We start from the raw sequence: 19,769 nt of genomic DNA, 5'->3' as shown, positions 1-19,769 counted from the left end.
ATATTCATGTGATCCTGCAATATTTTTTCCATTCCATCATGTGTATGTGCATATATGTTTCATATCTATATATATGTAGATTTCATTATTTAAATGAATGCATAGGATTTTATTTTGGATCTTTTATAATTTACTTAGCAAATACCTCCTTGGTGGACTTCTGAATTATTTCCTATTTTTTGATTATTATAAACTAGTGCTACCCAAAGCACTGTTTTACATTGAGATAAGGAGCTTACCCTAGAATATATATTAGCATACTGCAAGAAAAACTTCTATGAATAAAAATTGTCACCTGAACTCACAGAGCTCTTAGTTGATTTATATTCTGACCCCTTATCTCCTCCCAGACTAATAACCAACAATTGATGAATTGTCATCATCAAACAGACCATATTTCAACATCACTGATATAAATACTGATGCAGCGAATATTCTTGTATATATGTGACTTCAGCCACTTGTATGTCTATGGAATAAATACCTAAAAGTGGAATTCATTGGTCAAATGATAGGTAAATTTAATTTTTTGATGGATGCTGCCAAATTACCAAGTAAAATGTCTACCAATTACACTGCTAACAGTAGAAAGTGAATGTCTGTTTTTCTTCAACTTGTTCAAAACATTGAGTATTATTAAGCTTTTCCATACTAGACAATGTGGTAGGCAAAAGTGATATTTTGTCATTGTTTTAACTGCAACTTTTTCAAGATGAGTGGCACACATAAGTTTGGTCATGTATTTGTTTTCAATGAATTGCTTGTTCATGTCTTTTCTGTTGTTGTTTCTTCATTTCTTTTTCATACTTACCTTCCTTTCATCCATTTGTTAGTGATTTGTACATTATTTGTATATTTTAAAATTCTCTTCTATTCTGTCTACAATAGATGCTGTAAATATTTTCCAAGACTGTTTTTATATATACTTGACCTCACTTATAGTATTTTTGAGTTCAGAAGCTTAAATGTAATCTGTACATATGCATTGAATGTCAAAGAGAGTACTGGATATATTTATAGTATAGTAGTTCAGAACACAAACTCTGGAGCTAACTTCTGAGATTCAAATCTTATCTCTCCTGCTTACTAGTTCTACAATCTTGAACAAGACATTTAACCTATTTAGTCTCAGTTTCCTCATCTATAAAATATAGATTACAATAATTACTTGGTAGTGTTGTGAGGCTTAATTAGTTATTATGTGTAAAGCACTTATAATCATATTACCTTGTATTTAGTGCCAAGATTGTAAAAAACAAGAACAACAAAAACCCCATCCATCTTTTCTGCTGTTAGAATTATGGTTTGTTTTTACATGTTTAAATCTTATATCCATTTTCGATTTATTTTGGCATAAAAAATGAGCTAGGCAGCCCCTCAAAATGAAACCTTTATGTATAAACCTAACAGAATATGCACAAGATCCATATAAGGAAAATGACAAAACTCTGGTTAGTGAAATTAAAAAACTAAGTAAATGGAGAGATAGTCTATGTTCATGGATGGAAAGACTCAATACTACTCAGATGTCAGTTCTTCCCAACTTGATCTATAGATTCAGTGAAATCCCACTCAAAATCCCAGCAAGTTATTTTATGGATATCCACAGACTGATTCTAAAGTTTATATGGAGAGACAAAAGACCTGAACTAGTCAATATAACCATGAAGAAGAACAACAAAATTGGAGAACTGATAAGCAATTTCAAGACCTATTCTAAGGCTACAGTAATCAAAGCATCATAGTATTGGTAAAAGAGCATACAAATTCAATGATGAAGCAGAATTCAGAGCCCAGAAATGGGCCCACACAAATACAGACAACTGATATTTAACAAAGTAGCAAAGGCAATACAATGGAGAAAAGATAAAATGGTAAAATTTAAAAATAATTTTTGAAAGAAAAGATAAAGTTCAAAAATGTAATTAGTGGAACTGGACATCCACATGCAAAAAAAAAAAAAAAAATCTAGACACAAACTTTACATCTTTCACAAAAATTAATCCAAAATGGACCGTAGTCCTAAATGTAAAATGCAAAACTATAAAACTCTTAGAAGACGACATAGAAAATCTAGATGACCTTGGGGATGACAATGGCATTTTAAATACAACACCAAAGGCATGATACATGAAACAAAAGGTAAACTGTACGTCATTAAAATTAAAAAGTTTGGAAAGACAATGCCAAGAGAATTAGAAGACAAACCACAGACTGGAAGAAAATATTTGCAAAAGACACATCTGAAAAATGACTGTTATCCAAAGTATACAATGAACTCTTAAAACTTAATAATGAGAAAACCTGATCTGTTTTTAAATGGGCCAAAAGCCTTCATAGAAAACTCATCAAAGAAAATACCCACATGGCAAATAAACATGGGAAAACATGCACCCCATCATATGTCATCAGGAAGCTCAGATTAAAACAACAATAGATACCATTATACACCTATTAGAATGGCTGATGTCCAGAATGTTGACCACACCCAATGCTGGCAAGACTGTGGAGCAACAGGAAGTCTCATTCATGGCTTGTGGAAATGCAAAATGGTAATAGCCACTTCAGAAGAAAGTTTGACAGTTTCTTTTAAAACTAAGCATACCATGTGAACCAGTAATCATGCTCCTTATTATTTACCTAAATGAGTTGAAAACTTATGTCCACAAAAAACTTACACAAAAAGGTGAAGCTTTATTCATAATTGTACAAATTTGGAAGCAACCAATATTCTTCAGTAGGTGAATGGATAAATAACCTGTGGTACAAACAGACAGTGGAATGATTCGGTGCTAAAAAGAACCAAGCTATCAAGACATGAAAAGACATGGAGGAAACTTAAATGCATATTACTAAGTGAAAGAAACCAATCTAAAAAAGGCTACACACTGTATGATTCCAGCAATATGATATTCTAAAATAGGTGAAATTACAGAGACAACAGAAAGATCAGTGGTTTTCAGGAGTTGGGGTTGAAGAGAGATAAATAGGTCGTGCACAGAAGAGTTTTAGAGCAGTTAATCTACTCTGCGTGATACCATAATGATGGACAGGTGTCATTGCACATTTGTCCAACCCAGAGTGGTTGTAAACTATGGACTTTGGGTGTAATGACTGGTTCAATGCCAATTCATCAGCTGTAACAACTATACCATTCTGGTAGAGGTTGTAGAACATGAAGGAGGATATTCATGTATAGGGACATGGAGCGAATGGGAAATCTCTGTACCTTCCCCTCAGTTTTGCTGTGGACTTAAAACTGCTCTAAGATAACGTTTATGGGGCTCCTGGGTGGCTCAGTCATTTAAACGTCTGCTGGTCATGATCCTAGGGTCCTGGGATAGAGACCCACAGGGAAGCTGCTTCTCCCTCTGCCTCCGCCTGCCACTCCCCCTTGTGTGTGCGCTCTCTCTCTCTCTCTGTGTCTCTCTCATTGTCAAATAAATAAATAAAATCTTTAAAATAAATAAATAAATAAAAATAAAGAGTCCTAATAAAAATGTTTTAATTTTAAAAAGTGAACTAGTGGGGCGTCTGGGTGGCTCTGTTGGTTTCAGGTCATGATCCCAGACTCCAGGGATCGAGTCGAGCCCAGCCCTGTGGGGACTCTGCTTCTCCCTCTGACCTTCTCCTGTCTCATGCTCTCTCTTACTCTCTCTCAAATAAATAAATAAAATCTTTAAAGAAAAAAGAAAAAGTGAACTAGTTATCTGGTTCTTCACTGAACACCCTGCCTCCATCCTGCAAAAAGAAACATAACTCATGCCTCAAAAGTATTTGCTAGATAATCCACTGATCTAAGTAGTTGTTTTTGAACTCTTTATTCAGTTTCTAATTATGGCAGTGAGTATAGAGTCCTTCATTTCTATTATTCCTTCTGGTAATTTTCCTGGCTCTTTCCTCATCTTAACTTGTAAAGATATACATGATAAATTATTTTACCAGACCCCCACTGCCCCCAGAATTGTGTGGGCATTTGTGGATTGCATGAATATACAGGTCAATTGACACATTGCAATAGTTTTATTGTCTAATTTTCTTCTTTCTTTTGATCTCAACAGTTTTATTTTCCTTCATGTATCTTAATTTTTATTCATTGGTATTTATTCTTGCATTATATTGTGAATGGGATTTTTCCATTTTTAAAAATCTTAATTATCATTTTTATAGGCAAACTATTGATATTTAAATGTTTTTCTTTGCCAACCACCTCAGTTAGGATTCTATTCTTTAAATTATTTTTCCAAATGTATAATTTGGATTTCCAGTCATACAATCATATTATTTCTAAATGATGAAATTTACTGCCCCTTTCCAATATTTATACTCTATTTCTCTTACCTTGTGGCATTGACTAACATTTCCATAATAGTTTTTTAATGATAGAGGTGATTTCTTATATTTTTTTCTTACATTAATTGGTCTCACCTCTAGTATTTAAATATTATATGTAATAAAAGATGTTGATTTGAGGTGTTTTTCTATTTTAAAACAATATTCTTTCATTCTTGATTTACTTAAAGATGTTATTATAAACATGTTGATTTTTTCTAAACATTTTAATTAAATTGTAATGGAAAACTTCGAAAATCACAGATGTATAATTAAACTTTTACAAAGGGAATATAATTGTATAACCAACACAGAGATAAAGATAAAAAGCATTAGAAGTATTCCAGAAATCCTCCTAAAGGTAAACATTTTTCTGACTTCTGCCTACTTTTGAAATTTAAATAAATGAAGTTATAAAGTTATATTCTTCTTTTGCTCAATACTAGACTGGTGAGATTCATCAATCTCATTGCATACAGCAGCATTTCATTCTTTTTTATTGCTATATACCACTACATCATTATATGGATATACCACAAGTTATTAATACATCCTACTCTTGATGGACATTTGGATTGTTTCCCATTTGGGAAGCAATGACAAATAATGCTACTATAAACACATTCTTGTGCATTTCTTTTGATAAATTTATGTATGTATTTCTATGAGATAGAAGTGGACTTTTTGAGTTATATTTTAGTTTTAGTGAATATTATCAAACAATTTTCCATCACAGTGATACTAGTTTACATCTCCACAAGCAGGATAGGAGATCCTTTAAGAAAATTTTTATATATTTATTATTATTATTTTATTTAAATTCAGTTAATTAACATATAGTATATAATTGGTTTCAGAGGTAGCATTTAGTGACTCATCAGTTGCATACAACACCCAGTGCTCGTTACATTAAGTGTTCTCCATAAGGCCCATCACCTAGTTACCTCATCCCTGCACCCACCTCCCCTCCAGAAACCCCCAGTTTGTTCCGTTCGGTTAAGAATTTCTTATGGGGGACGCCTGGGTGGCTCAGTTGGTTAAGCGGCTGCCTTCGGCTCAGGTCATGATCCCAGGGTCCTGGGATCGAGTCCCGCATCGGGATCCTTGCTTGGCAGGGAGCCTGCTTCTCCCTCTGCCTCTGCCTGCCTCTCTGTCTGCCTGTGCTCACTTGCTCTCTCTCCCTCTGTCTCTGACAAATAAATAAATAAAATCTTTAAAAAAAAAAAAAAAGAATTTCTTATGGTTTGTCTCTCTCTCAGATTTTGTCTTATTTTACTTTTCCCTCTTTCTCTATGATCATCAGCTTTGTTTCTTAAATTCTGTATATGAATAAAATCATATAATGATTGTCTTTTTCTGATTGACTTATTTCACTTAGCATAATACCCTCTGGTTCCATTCATGTCATGTTGCAAATGGCAAGATTTCATTCTTTTTGATGGCTCAGTAGTATTCCAGTCTATATACCTATCTTCTTTATCCATTCATCTGTCAATGGACATCTTGGCTCTTTCCATAATTTGGTTATTGTGGACATTGGGGTACAGGTGCCTCTTCAAATCACTATGCAAACTTGGCAGTTTTTAATGTTTTAGCCATTATTGTAGATTTACAGAAGCATCTCATTGTGGTTTTTGTGTTTTTAACATTAAAACAAAATAATACTAAATATATACATATTATTTAATATTTAGTGCTATTTAATATTAAATTTAATTAATGTATAATTTGTGGTCTTGATATGTATTATACCATTTGGATATTGTAGAGATCCTGTTCAACTTTTTTGCCCATTATTGTATTGGGTTGTCTGTTCTTTTCTTCTTGATTTCAAAGTATTTCCTAATACATTCTGGATGTGAATCCTTTATCAGATGCATACATGTCTGTGCTCGTGTATTGCTCGTGTGTGTGTGTGTGTGTGTGTGTATGTAGCATGTATTTTCCAGAAAATATCTTGTAAATACTATGCTTGAATCTCTTTAAATGCATTGTCTGTTTGTTTATTATAGTTCTCATATCCATCATTCCAGTACAAACTGCCTGTTCTGTTTATTGTGTTTGTTATTCTTTCTCTGGCTGCTCAATCACCATTTTCATTGTGTGCTCAAGATTTTCTTCAACATGAAGCCCAAGTTCACCTTAGGGAGTAAAAAGCTTATGAATAGAAAGAGGGTGGAGCAGACACTATCAGTCTTCATGATCAGGAGACACACCAGCAGGCAAGCTGTAAATCCCCTGTTAAGGCACCTATAGTCATCTTCTCTCCAGACCTGCAGAACTGCAAAAAGTAGGAAGACCCTGGCTAATTGCTTAGCAATCCCATAGTGCTTTGAGGGTCAGGACAGCACCCTGGCTAAGCTGTCTTCTTCTCAGAGATCTATTTTTACAAGTTACATTTTCTCTAAGAACTTAGACCTCCATGCTCACTTTGGGCCTCTTCTCTATAGCTCTTCCATGTTCTAGAAACAAATAAATAATCTCCTGCCACCCTTCCTTCTCTACTCCCCTTCCTACTCTTTCTTGGTTTTCTTCTCTTCCTCTCCTCCTTGCACTCGCCCTTCCCCCCGCCCTGTCCTCTTAACTCCACAGGTTCTGCCTAATGACTTAAGAGCAGCTTCTTTTTTTTTTTATTTCTTTTCAGCCTAACAGTATTCATTGTTTTTGCACCACACCCAGTGCTCCATGCAATCTGTGCCCTCTCTAATACCCACCACCAGGTTCCCCCAACCTCCCACCCCCCCCGCCCCTTCAAACCCCTCAAATTGTTTTTCAGAGTCCATAGTCTCTCATGGTTCACCTCCCCTTCCAATTTCCCTCAACTCCCTTCCCCTCTCCATCTCCCCTTGTTCCATGCTATTTGTTATGCTCCACAAATAAGTGAAACCATATGATAACTGACTCTCTCTGCTTGACTTATTTCACTCAGCATAATCTCTTCCAGTCCCGTCCATGTTGCTACAAAAGTTGGGTATTCATCCTTTCTGATGGAGGCATAATACTCCATAGTGTATATGGACCACATCTTCCTTATCCATTCATCTGTTGAAGGGCATCTTGGTTCTTTCCACAGTTTGGCGACCGTGGCCATTGCTGCTATAAACATTGAGGTACAGATCGCCCTTCTTTTCACTACATCTGTATCTTCAGGGTAAATACCCAGGAGTGCAATTGCAGGGTCATAGGGAAGCTCTATTTTTTATTTCTTGAGGAATCTCCACACTGTTTTCCAAAGAGACTGCACCAACTTGCATTCCCACCAACAGTGTAAGAGGGTTCCCCTTTCTCCACTTCCTCTCCAACACATGTTGTTTCCTGTCTTGCTAATTTTGGCCATTCTAACTGGTGTAAGGTGATATCTCAATGTGGTTTTGAATCTCCCTGATGGCTAGTGATGATGAACATTTTTTCATGTGTCTGATAGCCATTTGTATGTCTTCATTGGAGAAGTGTCTGTTCATATCTTCTGCCCATTTTTTAATTTGAATGTCTGTTTTGTGTGTGTTGAGTTTGAGGAGTTCTTTATAGATCCTGGATATCAACCTTTTGTCTGTACTGTCATTTGCAAATATCTTCTCCCATTTCGTGGGTTGCCTCCTTGTTTTGTTGACTGTTTCCTTTGCTGTGCAGAAGCTTTTGTCTTGATGAAGTCCCAAAAGTTAATCTTCGCTTTTGTTTCCTTTGTCTTTGGAGGCATATCTTGAAAGAAGTTGCTGTGGCTGATATCGAAGAGGTTACGGCCTATGTTCTCCTCTGGGATTCTGATGGATTCCTGTTAAGAGCAGCTTCTTGAGGCATTGAATAGGAATGGGCAGGAATGGTCCAGGCAGCTGAGATGCACATGTGGACTGTCATTTCCCCATCTCTATATCTTGCTCAAGCTACACACTTTAAGTACTATTTGCTGAGTCTTCAACATGAAAGATTTTGAATCCTTGATATGAAGGAATACTAAAATTAGTATATTTCCTTTCATTCTCACATGTCATTTAAACAATTTTCTTATTAATTCTGCATTGTAGATATTTGTGCTCCTTAAATTATTCTCTGAAATCTTAACTCCCACTGTTGCAGAAATGGGTTTAATGCTTATTATGAGTCCTTTCATTTGCTGCTTCCCCTTTCTGAGTTCTCTATTCTGGTTTACTTTTTGATTGAATAGACTTTGTTATTATTGTGGTTTTTTTTTGTTTTTTTTTTTGTTTTTTTTTAGATGAGCCATGAATGTTGCATTCCCTGAGGTTGAAGCTGTCCTTCATACATTCATAATATCTAGAAAAACATACAAGTCTGGGCCTTACTTTCATGGTTGTTACTCCTCCACTACGAATTAACTAATTAGATATTGTTGTGGGAAACTCTGAAGCAGCCTTATATTTCCCCCAGTACACTATGTGTTTTTGTTTTTTGCCTGAATGCCCACACAAGTCTTTGTTTATACTTAATGTTCAGAATGTATTTGAAGCATTATGGAGCATTCCATGTCTTCTGGATCTACAGACTGAAATTTAATTTATTTCAGGAAAAAAATTCTTTTGTCTAAATTATTTCTTAAGTTACCTTTTCTGTTTGCTTCTTCAGAATTGCCATTTATCTTATTTTCCTTATTCAACTATAAACCTGTCGTACACCAGACACTCTGCCCGGTGTTGGGCATCAGTAACATGTACTAGCAGAATAGAGCAGAATTCCAAGTAAATGTCCTGTGTTGGTCTTTCACACCTAAATTTAGTGGCATCAGGTTTTCGTGTTGTTGTTTTCACATCTCTGTGGTTTTTTTTTAAGATTTTATTTATTTATTTGACAGAGATCACAAGCAGGCAGAGAGGCAGGCAGAGAGAGAGGAGGAAGCAGGCCCCCCGCTGAGCAGAGAGCCCGACGGAGGCGGGGCTCGATCCCAGGACTCTGACATCATGACCTGAGCAGAAGGCAGCTGCTCAACCCACTGAGCCACCCAGGCGCCCCTCTGTGTTTTGTTTTGTCTTTTAAATTACCTTGCATTTCTTGCCCTTAAGAGGTTCACTTTTCATGTCTTTATTATTCTCTCTGCTGTGATAGTTAAATCATTTATGTCCTCTTAGACACTGCATTTCAAAATCTATTTTCATTTTAGTGTCTAGTTAGAGTAGGATTCCGTCATAAGTAATATTCTTTTCCTGGAAAACTTCCTTTTTATATAAGTTCTTCATTTGCTTTTTGCTTGTATTTGATCTTGTCCTTTTTGAAAATAACATTCAGGTCCCACCTTTTGTCCTTTATATTTACTGCTACTCTTTTCTCAAAAATGGTTGTGGGACAGGGGAGGCCACAGTGTCCCTGGCAACTTCAGTCCAGGTATTGCTTCAAAACAATTGCTCTTGTTTCTCAACAAATCTGCTCTGTGTCTGTGTGAGGGCATAACTCCCCTCTCCGGAATGAGCATGTTTCCAGGCAGGACTTGAAAAGGCGCAGGGTGAAATATGGCAGCTCTCACTGATGACTTCTTTGTTCAACTGACTCAGGTCAGCAATTGCAAACCAATCATGTTTTCTATCTTTTTTTTTTTTTTCCCCAGGTCTGTCTCACTTCTAACCCATTTCTGGACAGGAGAAAATTAGTCTTGCAACCCCCTCCTCCTTCTAGCTCTATGTTAAGAAAATAAATGCCCGTCCGGATTTACCCCTTTTCCTGTGGTCTGCTCATGACCCAAGTCCTTGTCTTTCTAAGTAAGGGATTGTTGGTTGGCTATTTTCAGATTTTGTTTCACTTACTTAGAGAGCAATCTATACCCTGCCTGAGAGACAGAACTCCTTTGGTCAGAATGCCACTGCCTACACTAGATATTCATCATATTCTGTGGTTGAGCCCAAGCCAAGTTTCATCAAATATGGAACTTTGTGCTCTGCTTCTCTTCTTGTTGGTACTTGGGGGAGGCTCTGGCAAAGTAAGTATAACTTTGTACCACCATCTTCTGTCAGAAGCCTCAGAGGAAATTACATTCTTGGTTTTTTTCTTTATTGTGGTCTTAAAAATTCCTTTTGTGATTTTTTTTTACTTCCTTTTTTTTTTTTTTTTTTTTGGTACCTTTACTAGATTTGCACCACTCTCTCTCTCTCCTTCCCTATCCCTCTCTGCCTGACAAGATCATATTACCTAGAAATGATTTCCTCCTTTCAAGAGCCTCTGTCTTGCCTTTCCCGTTGCGCTACAAGACCCCCTAAGGTCCGCAATGAACAGAGGAGCTATGAAGAAGTGATAACCTTGATTTCCTGTTCACCTTCTCACAGGCGGTTAAGCTTAAATGTGAGCTATAAAATCTCTTCAACCAACAAGCCCAACCATTTATCACTATAGTCTTAACTACCTCTGCTTTTTGGATATCTTAACTCCCCAAAGGTCTGTCAATTTAACCATAACTACCTAACAACTGCCAAGCCTCACTTTATGAGCTGCTGTTGAGAGTTTAGCTATTTAAGGCTGATTTTTAAAAATTTTTATTGGCACTTCATGGCATTTGCTTGATTTACAGTGCTGTAAATAACCACAAATTAGGAACATTTCTATTCCTTTAAGGTGTAGGCAAAGATTAAAATGGATTCTGAATCATCTTTCTCCATATATTTAACTCTTTGCCGGGTCATTCTTCCAAGTCTGCCCAACTCAGAAAGGTCAAATGTGGTCAGTTCTCGATGGGGAGGAGACGTCCGTGGAAGGAAAGCGTGGATTCAATAAGATGGCATATCTTTTTTTCCCCAGCCTAAGCTGCGAGGGACTACTTCTCCACCAGCCCTGGTATCTTTTTTTAAGATAAATCCTTCAGTGAGATGCATGGCTTCATATATACCACGGAACACTCTGTTTTTGCGAAGTGGGAGAAACCCAGTGTTTAAAAAAGAGACATTGAATATTATTCAGCTGTAAAGCAGAATGAAATTTTGACACATGCTATACAGCATAGACGCTTGAAGACATAGAAACTTGAAGACATCATGTTAAGTGACAGAAGCCAAATGCCAGGATAAAAACTGTATGATTCCACCTAACTGAGGTACCTAGAATAGATGAATTCACAGAGACAGAAAGTAGATTAAAACTTAGCAGGGGCTGGGGAAGGGTCAGTGGACAGTTATTGCTTAATGGGTACAGTTTCTTTGTGGGAATAATGAGATGCAGGATCTAGAGGGGGGTGATGGTTGTATGACATTGTAAATGTACTTAATCCTGCTTAATTGTACCCTTAAAAATGACATTTACGTGGCTTTTTAAAAAAGATATATACTTTTTAAGAAAGATATATTACTTTTTAAAAAAAGAGATCAGAAATTAACCTCAGGCCTTCTACCTTCTCCACATTTACCTCTTCTGAGTGAACTTGAGTAAACACACAACCTTAGGGTCCTGTCCCGGGATCCTCTCTACTCATGCAGACTGGGAGGCCCTTTGACTATGTCCAAGAGGATCCCTCGCCACCCGGCTCCTTGTTCCTCCAGTCTTGGGCCTCTCTTCCTGAGGGGCCACCTTGCCTTCTCTCTCCCACAATCCCCCTCTCAGAACAGTTGACCCCAGGTCCCTCTGCCTGCCTTGCAGGCTGTGACACCCCCTTCAGCAGTCCTCCCTGTGGTGGAAGGTGGGTGTGACTACTCCCACCAACACCAGCTAAGATTTAACAAAAGCACGCTCCCAGTTCTCTGCGGGCACCAAGGCCTGGGCAGGCACCACAGGAGCTCATGCCCCACTGCAGTCCCTTCTTCGCCTTCTTCAGCCCCTTCTGAAATGGCGCATGGAGCAACCGTGACCAGGAAAAGCAGCAGCCTAGGCAGGCGGCAAGCTAGGAAGCCTGGAACCAGGGTTCCAAATTACCTAGTGGGCTTTGGACAATGTCACCACTGCCCGGCCCTCATCCCGCACACCAGGTAACCAGTTCACTGCCATAGGCAGGGGACAGGGACAGGCACTTGGCAAGAGCAGGGCCTCAGGAGCAGCTAGCTGCATGGCCGAGTCAGCAAAAATGGAGAAGGCCCTAAACAGTGTTTAGGGAAGAATCGCTTCTCTTTCGAAAACAACATAGAGGCAGGGAGAGATCCTGCTGAAAATGCAAAAACTAGGCCAGGGGCAAAATCTATTGGTGTAGAAGACAGAAAGAGTCTTGTGTAGATACCCAAAAGCCACCCATGGGTATACAAAAATGGCAGGGACAAGGACAGAGGTGGGCAGGGTCAGAGACCTGCAGAGAAGCCAAAGCAAAACCAAACTTGAGGAGAATCCTCACTCGTTGAGGAAATAGGTCACCAAGTGAATGGATGTTTAATGAATTTGCCTTCAGGTCATGGGAATCTCTACCCAATGACTCCCAGTTAGAACTGATGCTGGTTCATATAAAGCTTGTTTCCAGATTTCTCAGAAAATAGTACTCATCACATAGACACAAGCAAGAGAGAAAGATAACACGCCAATACATACACCAAATATTTAAGTGATTTTACCTAGTCAAAACAGACAAGTCCAGGTTCCAGGGAACATGAGACGCAAAGCTTAACTGCACTGATCTGCTTATATGTGTTAAGAATCATCAAACTTGCACGTGAGCAGGTGACAGAGGCAAAAACCAGAATGGCACAGCTTCTGACGTCGTGCAGGCTGCTACGGCTGCGAATGTGCTGGCACATAGAGGCGGACAGCCTTGTTAGCCTAAGAAAAACATCATTAGGAAGGAAATCTGCTACCGAAAACTCTACCGTCGTATATCACGCACCCCAAAAGCCAAATACATTGGAAAGTCTTTGTTTATCCACTGTCTGGAATTTTCCATACTTCTGCTATTGACCAATGGAGACACAGCCTCGGCTTGGAGCTGGCCCATTAAGACCTTTCAGAAAGGAGCCAGTGGATTTAGCATCTCATTCCCAGAGGGAAGCCTCCTGATCATGTTAAACCAGAACGGAGCTGACTGCTTCCTGCACTGCATGCTTAGCTCAAAGTGTAGCTGGAATTACATTTCACTCTTCTGCCATTGTTGTCCTCAGAAATATATGAGACAAGAACACGATTTCTCTCTAACTGAGCCTCACGCTTTTTTTTTTTTTTTTTAACTTTCTAGCCCCTCTCTAATTCATTCTTTTCCCTTTCTCTCTCCTCTTTTTTCCTTATGTAGCTATTTGGTAATTTGTGTCTCTGAGTTGAAGTGAGAGTTCTGTTACTAAAAACAAACCTAATACACACACCACCACCACCACCACCACCCCTGTTGTGAAAACTTCTTTCTGAAAACAACTCTTTACGGTTTTGGGGTATCTTGTCGAATGAAAATGAATGGTCGTATCACATTTTAACACAGTTTTACTGCTGATTCTACAAGGGCTGCATGGCACCCTTGTAGGTATAGGTGAGTCTCATTGGAAAGATGGAGTGATTCCTTGGCCAGCTTTTTTAGGAAAGAAGCTTGAACTTCAAAAAGGAAATTAGAACCAAGAGCATGGACATAGGTAGGTGTGAAATAGGGTTCAGCTTTTCTTGGTCTGGACATCACAGAGTCTAACGTCTGTGGGGGACAGGGAGCCCACTCTTGAATGGTGATTGTTAAATGTGGCTTTTCAAACTGACACTGACAAAAGAAAGTCTCAATACAAGGCTAGATTTGGTAGTCAGGTATCCACCAGCGGCTGTGACTTTTGACTCGCACACTCTACCTGTCCGTGATTAAACGGTGCCTGGGTGGCTCAGCTGGTTAGGCAACTGCCTTCGGCTCAGGATCGAGTCCCACATCAGGCTCCCAGCTCCACGGGGAGTCTGCTTCTCCTTCTGACCTTCTCCTCTTTCATGCTCTCTCTCATTGTCTCTCTCTCAAATAAATAAAAAATCTTTAAAAAAAAAAAAAAGAATTATTCTCAGGGAGTCAAGAAAACACCTCTTTGATGTTGTTTAGGTCTGAGTGTTTTAAGGATTCAATGAGTCCCTGAGGTTAGCATGCCCCTGCAGAGGAGAATCTGTGGCAAGGACAGGCTTAGAATTTCTCTCAAAAAACAGAGTCCTTTCCTAATACTAACTGAAGAGTATTTTTGCCTTAATTCATTATGGCAGTTGGTACTTCTTTTGTCCTTTCATGCCCAATCCCCTTAATAATCTTCCTTCCCACATTTAAAGCCAGTTACTAAATTTTGCTCAATAGAATTAATTCAGTTAAAACAAATCAGGTCTGGCACACCTGGCTGGCTGAGTGGGAAGGGGGTGGGACTCTTGGTCTCAGGGTCACGGGTGTGAGTCCCACGTTGGGTGCAGAGGTTACTAAAAACAAACAAACTTTAAATATAAGATGAAGAAGAGGAAATCAGGTCCTATTCTAGCCGGGAAGTACCCCACCATTCCCAACACACAAAATTTGCAATCAGGGTTCACTGCTGCGGGGTGGTACCATAATGTAACTTTTTGTTCAAACCAATAATTTTACAATCCTGGTCAGGACCAGATGTGTCAGAGTGAACTGAGAAATTTTTTTAAATTGCAGATTCTCAGGCTATGTTTCGGACCTACTCAATAAAGTTCTGAGGACAGGGTTCATAAATTGTTTGCTTGTTTAACAGTTCTCAGGTGAATCTGATTCACAACAGATTTTTAGAATTCCTGATACAAACTATGACACACATTTATATTTTGTTCAAACTCCAGCTTTAAAAATTTTTAACCAAAACCCTTGGCTTTATAATAAATGATCCATCTCATATTTATGAAAATATAAAACCTTTTAATAGGTTTACAAAAATGGCTTCTAAAACTTTTCTACTCTCAGAATATTTTTTTCTTCTTTTCTCTTGAGTTTGAGAGGGTGTTTTGTAAAGCCTGTCTTCCATACTACTAAGTTGGTATTCCAAGATAGCAATTCAGATCTTTTATTTCATTTTGCATTCCTTCCTTATCCCATTTAGCTTTTCTTATTAAAAAAAAAAGATTTTATTTTATTTATTTATTAATGACTGAGTCACCCAGGCACCCCCCCCCCCCAATTTAGCTTTTCAAGGAAATCTTGGGACACCTGGGTGGCCTCCAGTCCCTTAAGCGTTTGCCTTTGGCTCAGGTCATGATCTTGGGGTCCTGGAATCCAGTCCCACATGGGGCTCCTTGCTCAGCGAGGTGTCTGTTTCTCTCTCTCTGTTCTTTCTTCCCGCTGGTGCTCTCTCACTCACTCTTTCTTCCAAATAAATAAACAAAATCTTTAAAAAGAAAATTTTAGCTGGATGACTGATTTCAGTCCCATTTCAGAAAGTCCATGTTTTCTTAAATTTGATGGAGTCCGTAGCAGATGCTGCCTAAATACGACTTCCTTTTCCTTCAATAAATCTTTTACAAAATTATGTTCCCTCCACCGTTTGAGTCCTATGTTATCCTTGTTGTGCTGGAGAATTTCTTCCGAGGACTGGATAGGTCGGGGTTCAATCTGGAAAGCTGGAAAGCCTGAACACCCTGGATCCTTTCAACAGGGAAGTTACATACAGGGAACGGGCTGCAGGGGTGAGGGACTAGAGGAGCCAAGGGAGGGACTAGGCCAAGGCAGGCATGAGCAGAGCCCGGAGCCAGGCTATTTGGCTGTGGCTGCATTGGGAGCTGGGGACACAGAGGGACAAGACGACCTGTCCGGTGGGAACTGGAGCCCCAGGGGCCCCTACAGAGGGGCCCTGTGAAGCCGCAGGGGAGCCGCCAGGTTTCTGCCTTCCTACAGCCCCGCAGCGGCGAGAGCACGGTGGATCCCGAGCGGTCTCCTGGCGCAAGGATCTGAGAGCAAGCACGGAGCCAGCACCTGCACCGCGTGGGCTGCTTTTGTGTCCAGTTTTTTGAACCAGGAGCCTTCTATACAGGCCTAGTATTTGTGCCAAAGCCATTCCTCTCGCAGGGCGTCTTCCATGCTACGCTCCACGCCCCTGGGGGCTGCGGCCAGGAGTTGGGGCGCTCCTGGCCCAGGACGCGCCTCTGCTTCCGGGAAGCTGCTCCGCCAGGCTCCCGCTTCCGGCTCCCCAGCTCCGGGAGGCGGAGCTTCGTCGGCCTCTGCAGGCTGTGGTGCCCCCGCGGCCTCCCAGGCCCCCAAACTCTTTGCTTGGCCTTGTGCTTGCTGCTGCTGCTGCCTGAGAAACCTTCTTTTCCAGCCTGGCGGGGCTCCCAGGGCCGCACCCTTGCCCTTGACCCAGCTCCTAAAAGGTACATGTTGTCAGAAGACCCTTACTGCCTCTGCAGTGGCCTCCTGCCCCAGTGCTGCTGTCCGGGTCCCCAGGCCCCCCAGTATGGCTGCCTTTGTCTGGGGCTGGGGACCCAACTTCTTCACGCCGGCCAAAAGTCCTGGGACAAGCCTGCCCCTTTTCTGGCCACCTCTCCTCGCCCTGGGACTCAGTCGGTGTTCATGGAGTTTGAGATCCTCTCTGTTTACTTTCTGCAAGGCCACCACACCCAGGGTCTCCGTGAAGCGCCAAGGTCACAAAATGGGGACAGAACAAGGAGGAAGACGAAGAGCTAAAGAGGGACAGGCGGCGCGGCAGAAGGTGCAGGTAGGAGAGGCACCTCGCCTGGCTTGGGGTGGTGGTGGTGCGGGAAGGTTCCCGTGGGGGGACTGTGGAGGGGAGACCTGAGGGAAATCGCGAAAGTAGCCTGGGCTACTTGGGGAGCTCCTGGGGAAGGAGGGCGAAGGCAGAGCAGGAGCAGAGGCCTGAACGTGGAAGAAAGGCCCCAGTGAGGGCGGGTCTGTGGGGCGGAGAGAGGGGCAGAGAGGTGAACAGTGTGGGGAGCCTTCTGATGGATGGTTCCAGAGAAATGACAGCCCTCAGTGCTTATTGCATGTGGAATGTCAGAGAGGGGTCACTGCAACGGCACTGTGGCCCTGCTGACTTGGGCAGCTGGAAGAATAAAAGGAAGACAGAGGTGGTAGCAGACACTGAATGGAAACCAGGTCAGCAGGATTGGGAAGGAAGATCTGATGATTTCTCCTCCTCTTTTCCCTCCCCCTCCTCCTTCTTCTTCTAACTCCACGAGACTGAAACACTTGTGGAAAATCTGCTTAAGCTAGAATGGTTCTGGGGTGCAGTTTCTACCTACAGACTTTAAGAATGCTTGTTCATCTAGGAAACATGGACGTTCCAACTAACAAGGTTGTGTTACCCCATAAATTCTACAAAGTATGATACAAATGGCAAAGAATACTGAAAATAAGCCATTTGGATATGATTCCAGATGTTTCCATCACGATCATGAGAGGAACACAGGTCAGTTTTAAAGATGGCAATTTTTATTAGAGTGTGTGTCTTGTAGTGACACCTAGTCAAAGTTTCTGCAGGTCAGCAGGTCGACCTCGAGCCAAGACGGATTTAAAACGCTTTGAGAGGAGGAGGGCAGAAGCATCAGACACACGCACAGTAGTCCTTCGTGAAACTGGCTGGTTTCTCAGGAAGGCCTGCCTCACAATTACCGAGCAGGACAAACAAGACTGTCTCCCTGAGCAAACACGGCCAAGTCAGGAACTGTGAAATTTTCTCTATCCAAAAAGTCCCCAGAGAGCCTGAAACTCATTTAGAGCTGGTTCAGAGAGAACCAGTTCGAGGAACATGACTAACTTCGTACAGCACCTTTAAAATAACAACTTTCCATTAAGCTGTGAACACTAAGGAAAACATTTCTCACAAATATTTTTTAACCAACTTCCAACAGAGCATTTCCTTATACAGCTGCCGTGACTGAAACACTGCTTTCGTTCTATGAGGAGCTATAGGACCTCCTGCAGAGATGAGCATGCTCTCAGGGCATGGCTCTTTACAGCTTTTCTAGGAGGAAAATAGAGTAGGAATTCTCCACATCATTTGTAATGTGAAATATTCTTTGGCTCTGTTACATAAAAATACATATCAGAATAAAAGTGATGGTGAGGTGAACATGAATTTACTATTGAATCTCACTCTTTCTTAAAAAAAAAAGAGAGAGAGAGAGAGAATTATAAGGACTTATTAGACACCAGGCACCTTTATAGGTGCTGGAGATGAGAAGCTAAATGATAAGGTCTCTCATTCTATGTGGACATTCACAAGGTCTCACTCACAAGGTCTCATTCATAAGGCCTCACATTCTATGTGGACAGAAAGAGAGTAAACAAGAAAACATAGAAATGAACAAAATAATTTCAGTTTGTGCTGAGCAGTATGAAGAACTATGAACAGTGGGTTTATGGAAGAATGTTAGGGGTTGGGGCAAGGTGTGCAATTAAAAGAGTAGTCAGGAATGTTTAGTTCATACATTTCATAGAAGAGAGTGATATTCATGATATGTGAAAATTACAAAAAATTTCAAATTTTCACACCCATAGATGAAGTTGTATTGGAATGTAGCCATGTTTATGTATTGTCTATCACTAATTTGTGCTATGTTGTCAAAGTTGAGTCATTACAGCAGAGAGAGTATGGCTTCCAAAGCAGAAATATTTACTATGTGGTTCTTTACAGAAATAGTTTTCTGATCTGGTCTAGATTTAGGAAAATGAGAAGGAAATGTTAAGAATGCAGATTCTTAAACATTAAAATTAAGAGTGTTGTGTCTCTTAGAGTTACATTATGAATAGTACAAAAATGAGGAAATATTTTTGCAGTATTTGGAAACTATTATCCAATCCAACAAAGAAATCTTTCACATTGTTACCAAACAAGTGAAGTTCCCCCATACTTCTATGTTCCTTCACTTTCTTCTTAACCAAAATAAATAAAAATATCAACCAACATTAATGATGTGAGTTATTTCTTTGCTCAGTCATACAGTAATCAAGACTGATTTTGTGATGATATTGCTGGAAATCGTACAAAACCTGATGGTGGAGGAATGATGTCAGGGAAGAGAGTAGAGTAGGAATCTCCAGAAAGCCATTCTAGTAAATAAAGGGATACCTGGGTGGCGCAGTCAATTAAGCATCCAGCTCTTGGTCTCGGCCCAAGTCATGACCTCAGGGTCATGGGATCGAGCCCCACATTGGGCTCCATACTCAACGCAGAGTCTGCTTGAGACTCTCTCCCTTTCCCTCTGCCCCTCCTTTCCCCGTGACTCTCTCTCTCTGTCTCTAAAATAAACAGGAACACTGTGTGTGGTACATAAATAATGAATCTTGGAATACTGAAAAAATAAGATTAAAAAAAATAAATACGGGAAAAAAATTTATAAAACAAAAACCCATGAAAGAAAACATTGATAAAGTGAACCTCATCAAAATTAAAACCTAATTCTATGACAGACCCTACTAAAAGGATGAAGAAACAACTTACGGGGGGGGGGGGGGGAATACTTGCATACTGCATATTCAATTAAGGATATCCAGAATAAAGAACTCTCAGAACTTAATATTAATAAAGTAATCTGATTAGAACATAATGAACAAAAAACAAAGAGACATTTCACTAGAGAACATATACAGGTGGCAATAAGCTCATGAAGAGATATTCAACACCACT

The 19,769-nt window shown here is 40.1% G+C and overlaps 1 protein-coding gene across 1 annotated transcript in view; it reads left to right on the top strand.

The window, feature by feature from the left end:
• MKX (mohawk homeobox) overlaps positions 1-16,099 on the top strand; it is an 85,371-nt gene extending 69,272 nt beyond the window's left edge. The window contains exon 8 of the mRNA XM_082740936.1: positions 16,022-16,099. Coding sequence (XP_082597062.1) covers positions 16,022-16,078 — 57 coding nt within the window. The 3' untranslated portion in view covers positions 16,079-16,099. The remainder of the gene's footprint in view (positions 1-16,021) is intronic.
• The last annotated feature ends 3,670 nt before the right edge of the window (positions 16,100-19,769 follow it).

The sequence above is a fragment of the Mustela nivalis genome (assembly GCF_964662115.1).
Source record: "Mustela nivalis genome assembly, chromosome: 7".
Classification (NCBI taxonomy): Eukaryota; Metazoa; Chordata; class Mammalia; order Carnivora; family Mustelidae; genus Mustela; species Mustela nivalis.
This window is presented reverse-complemented; position numbering and strand designations above follow the sequence as displayed.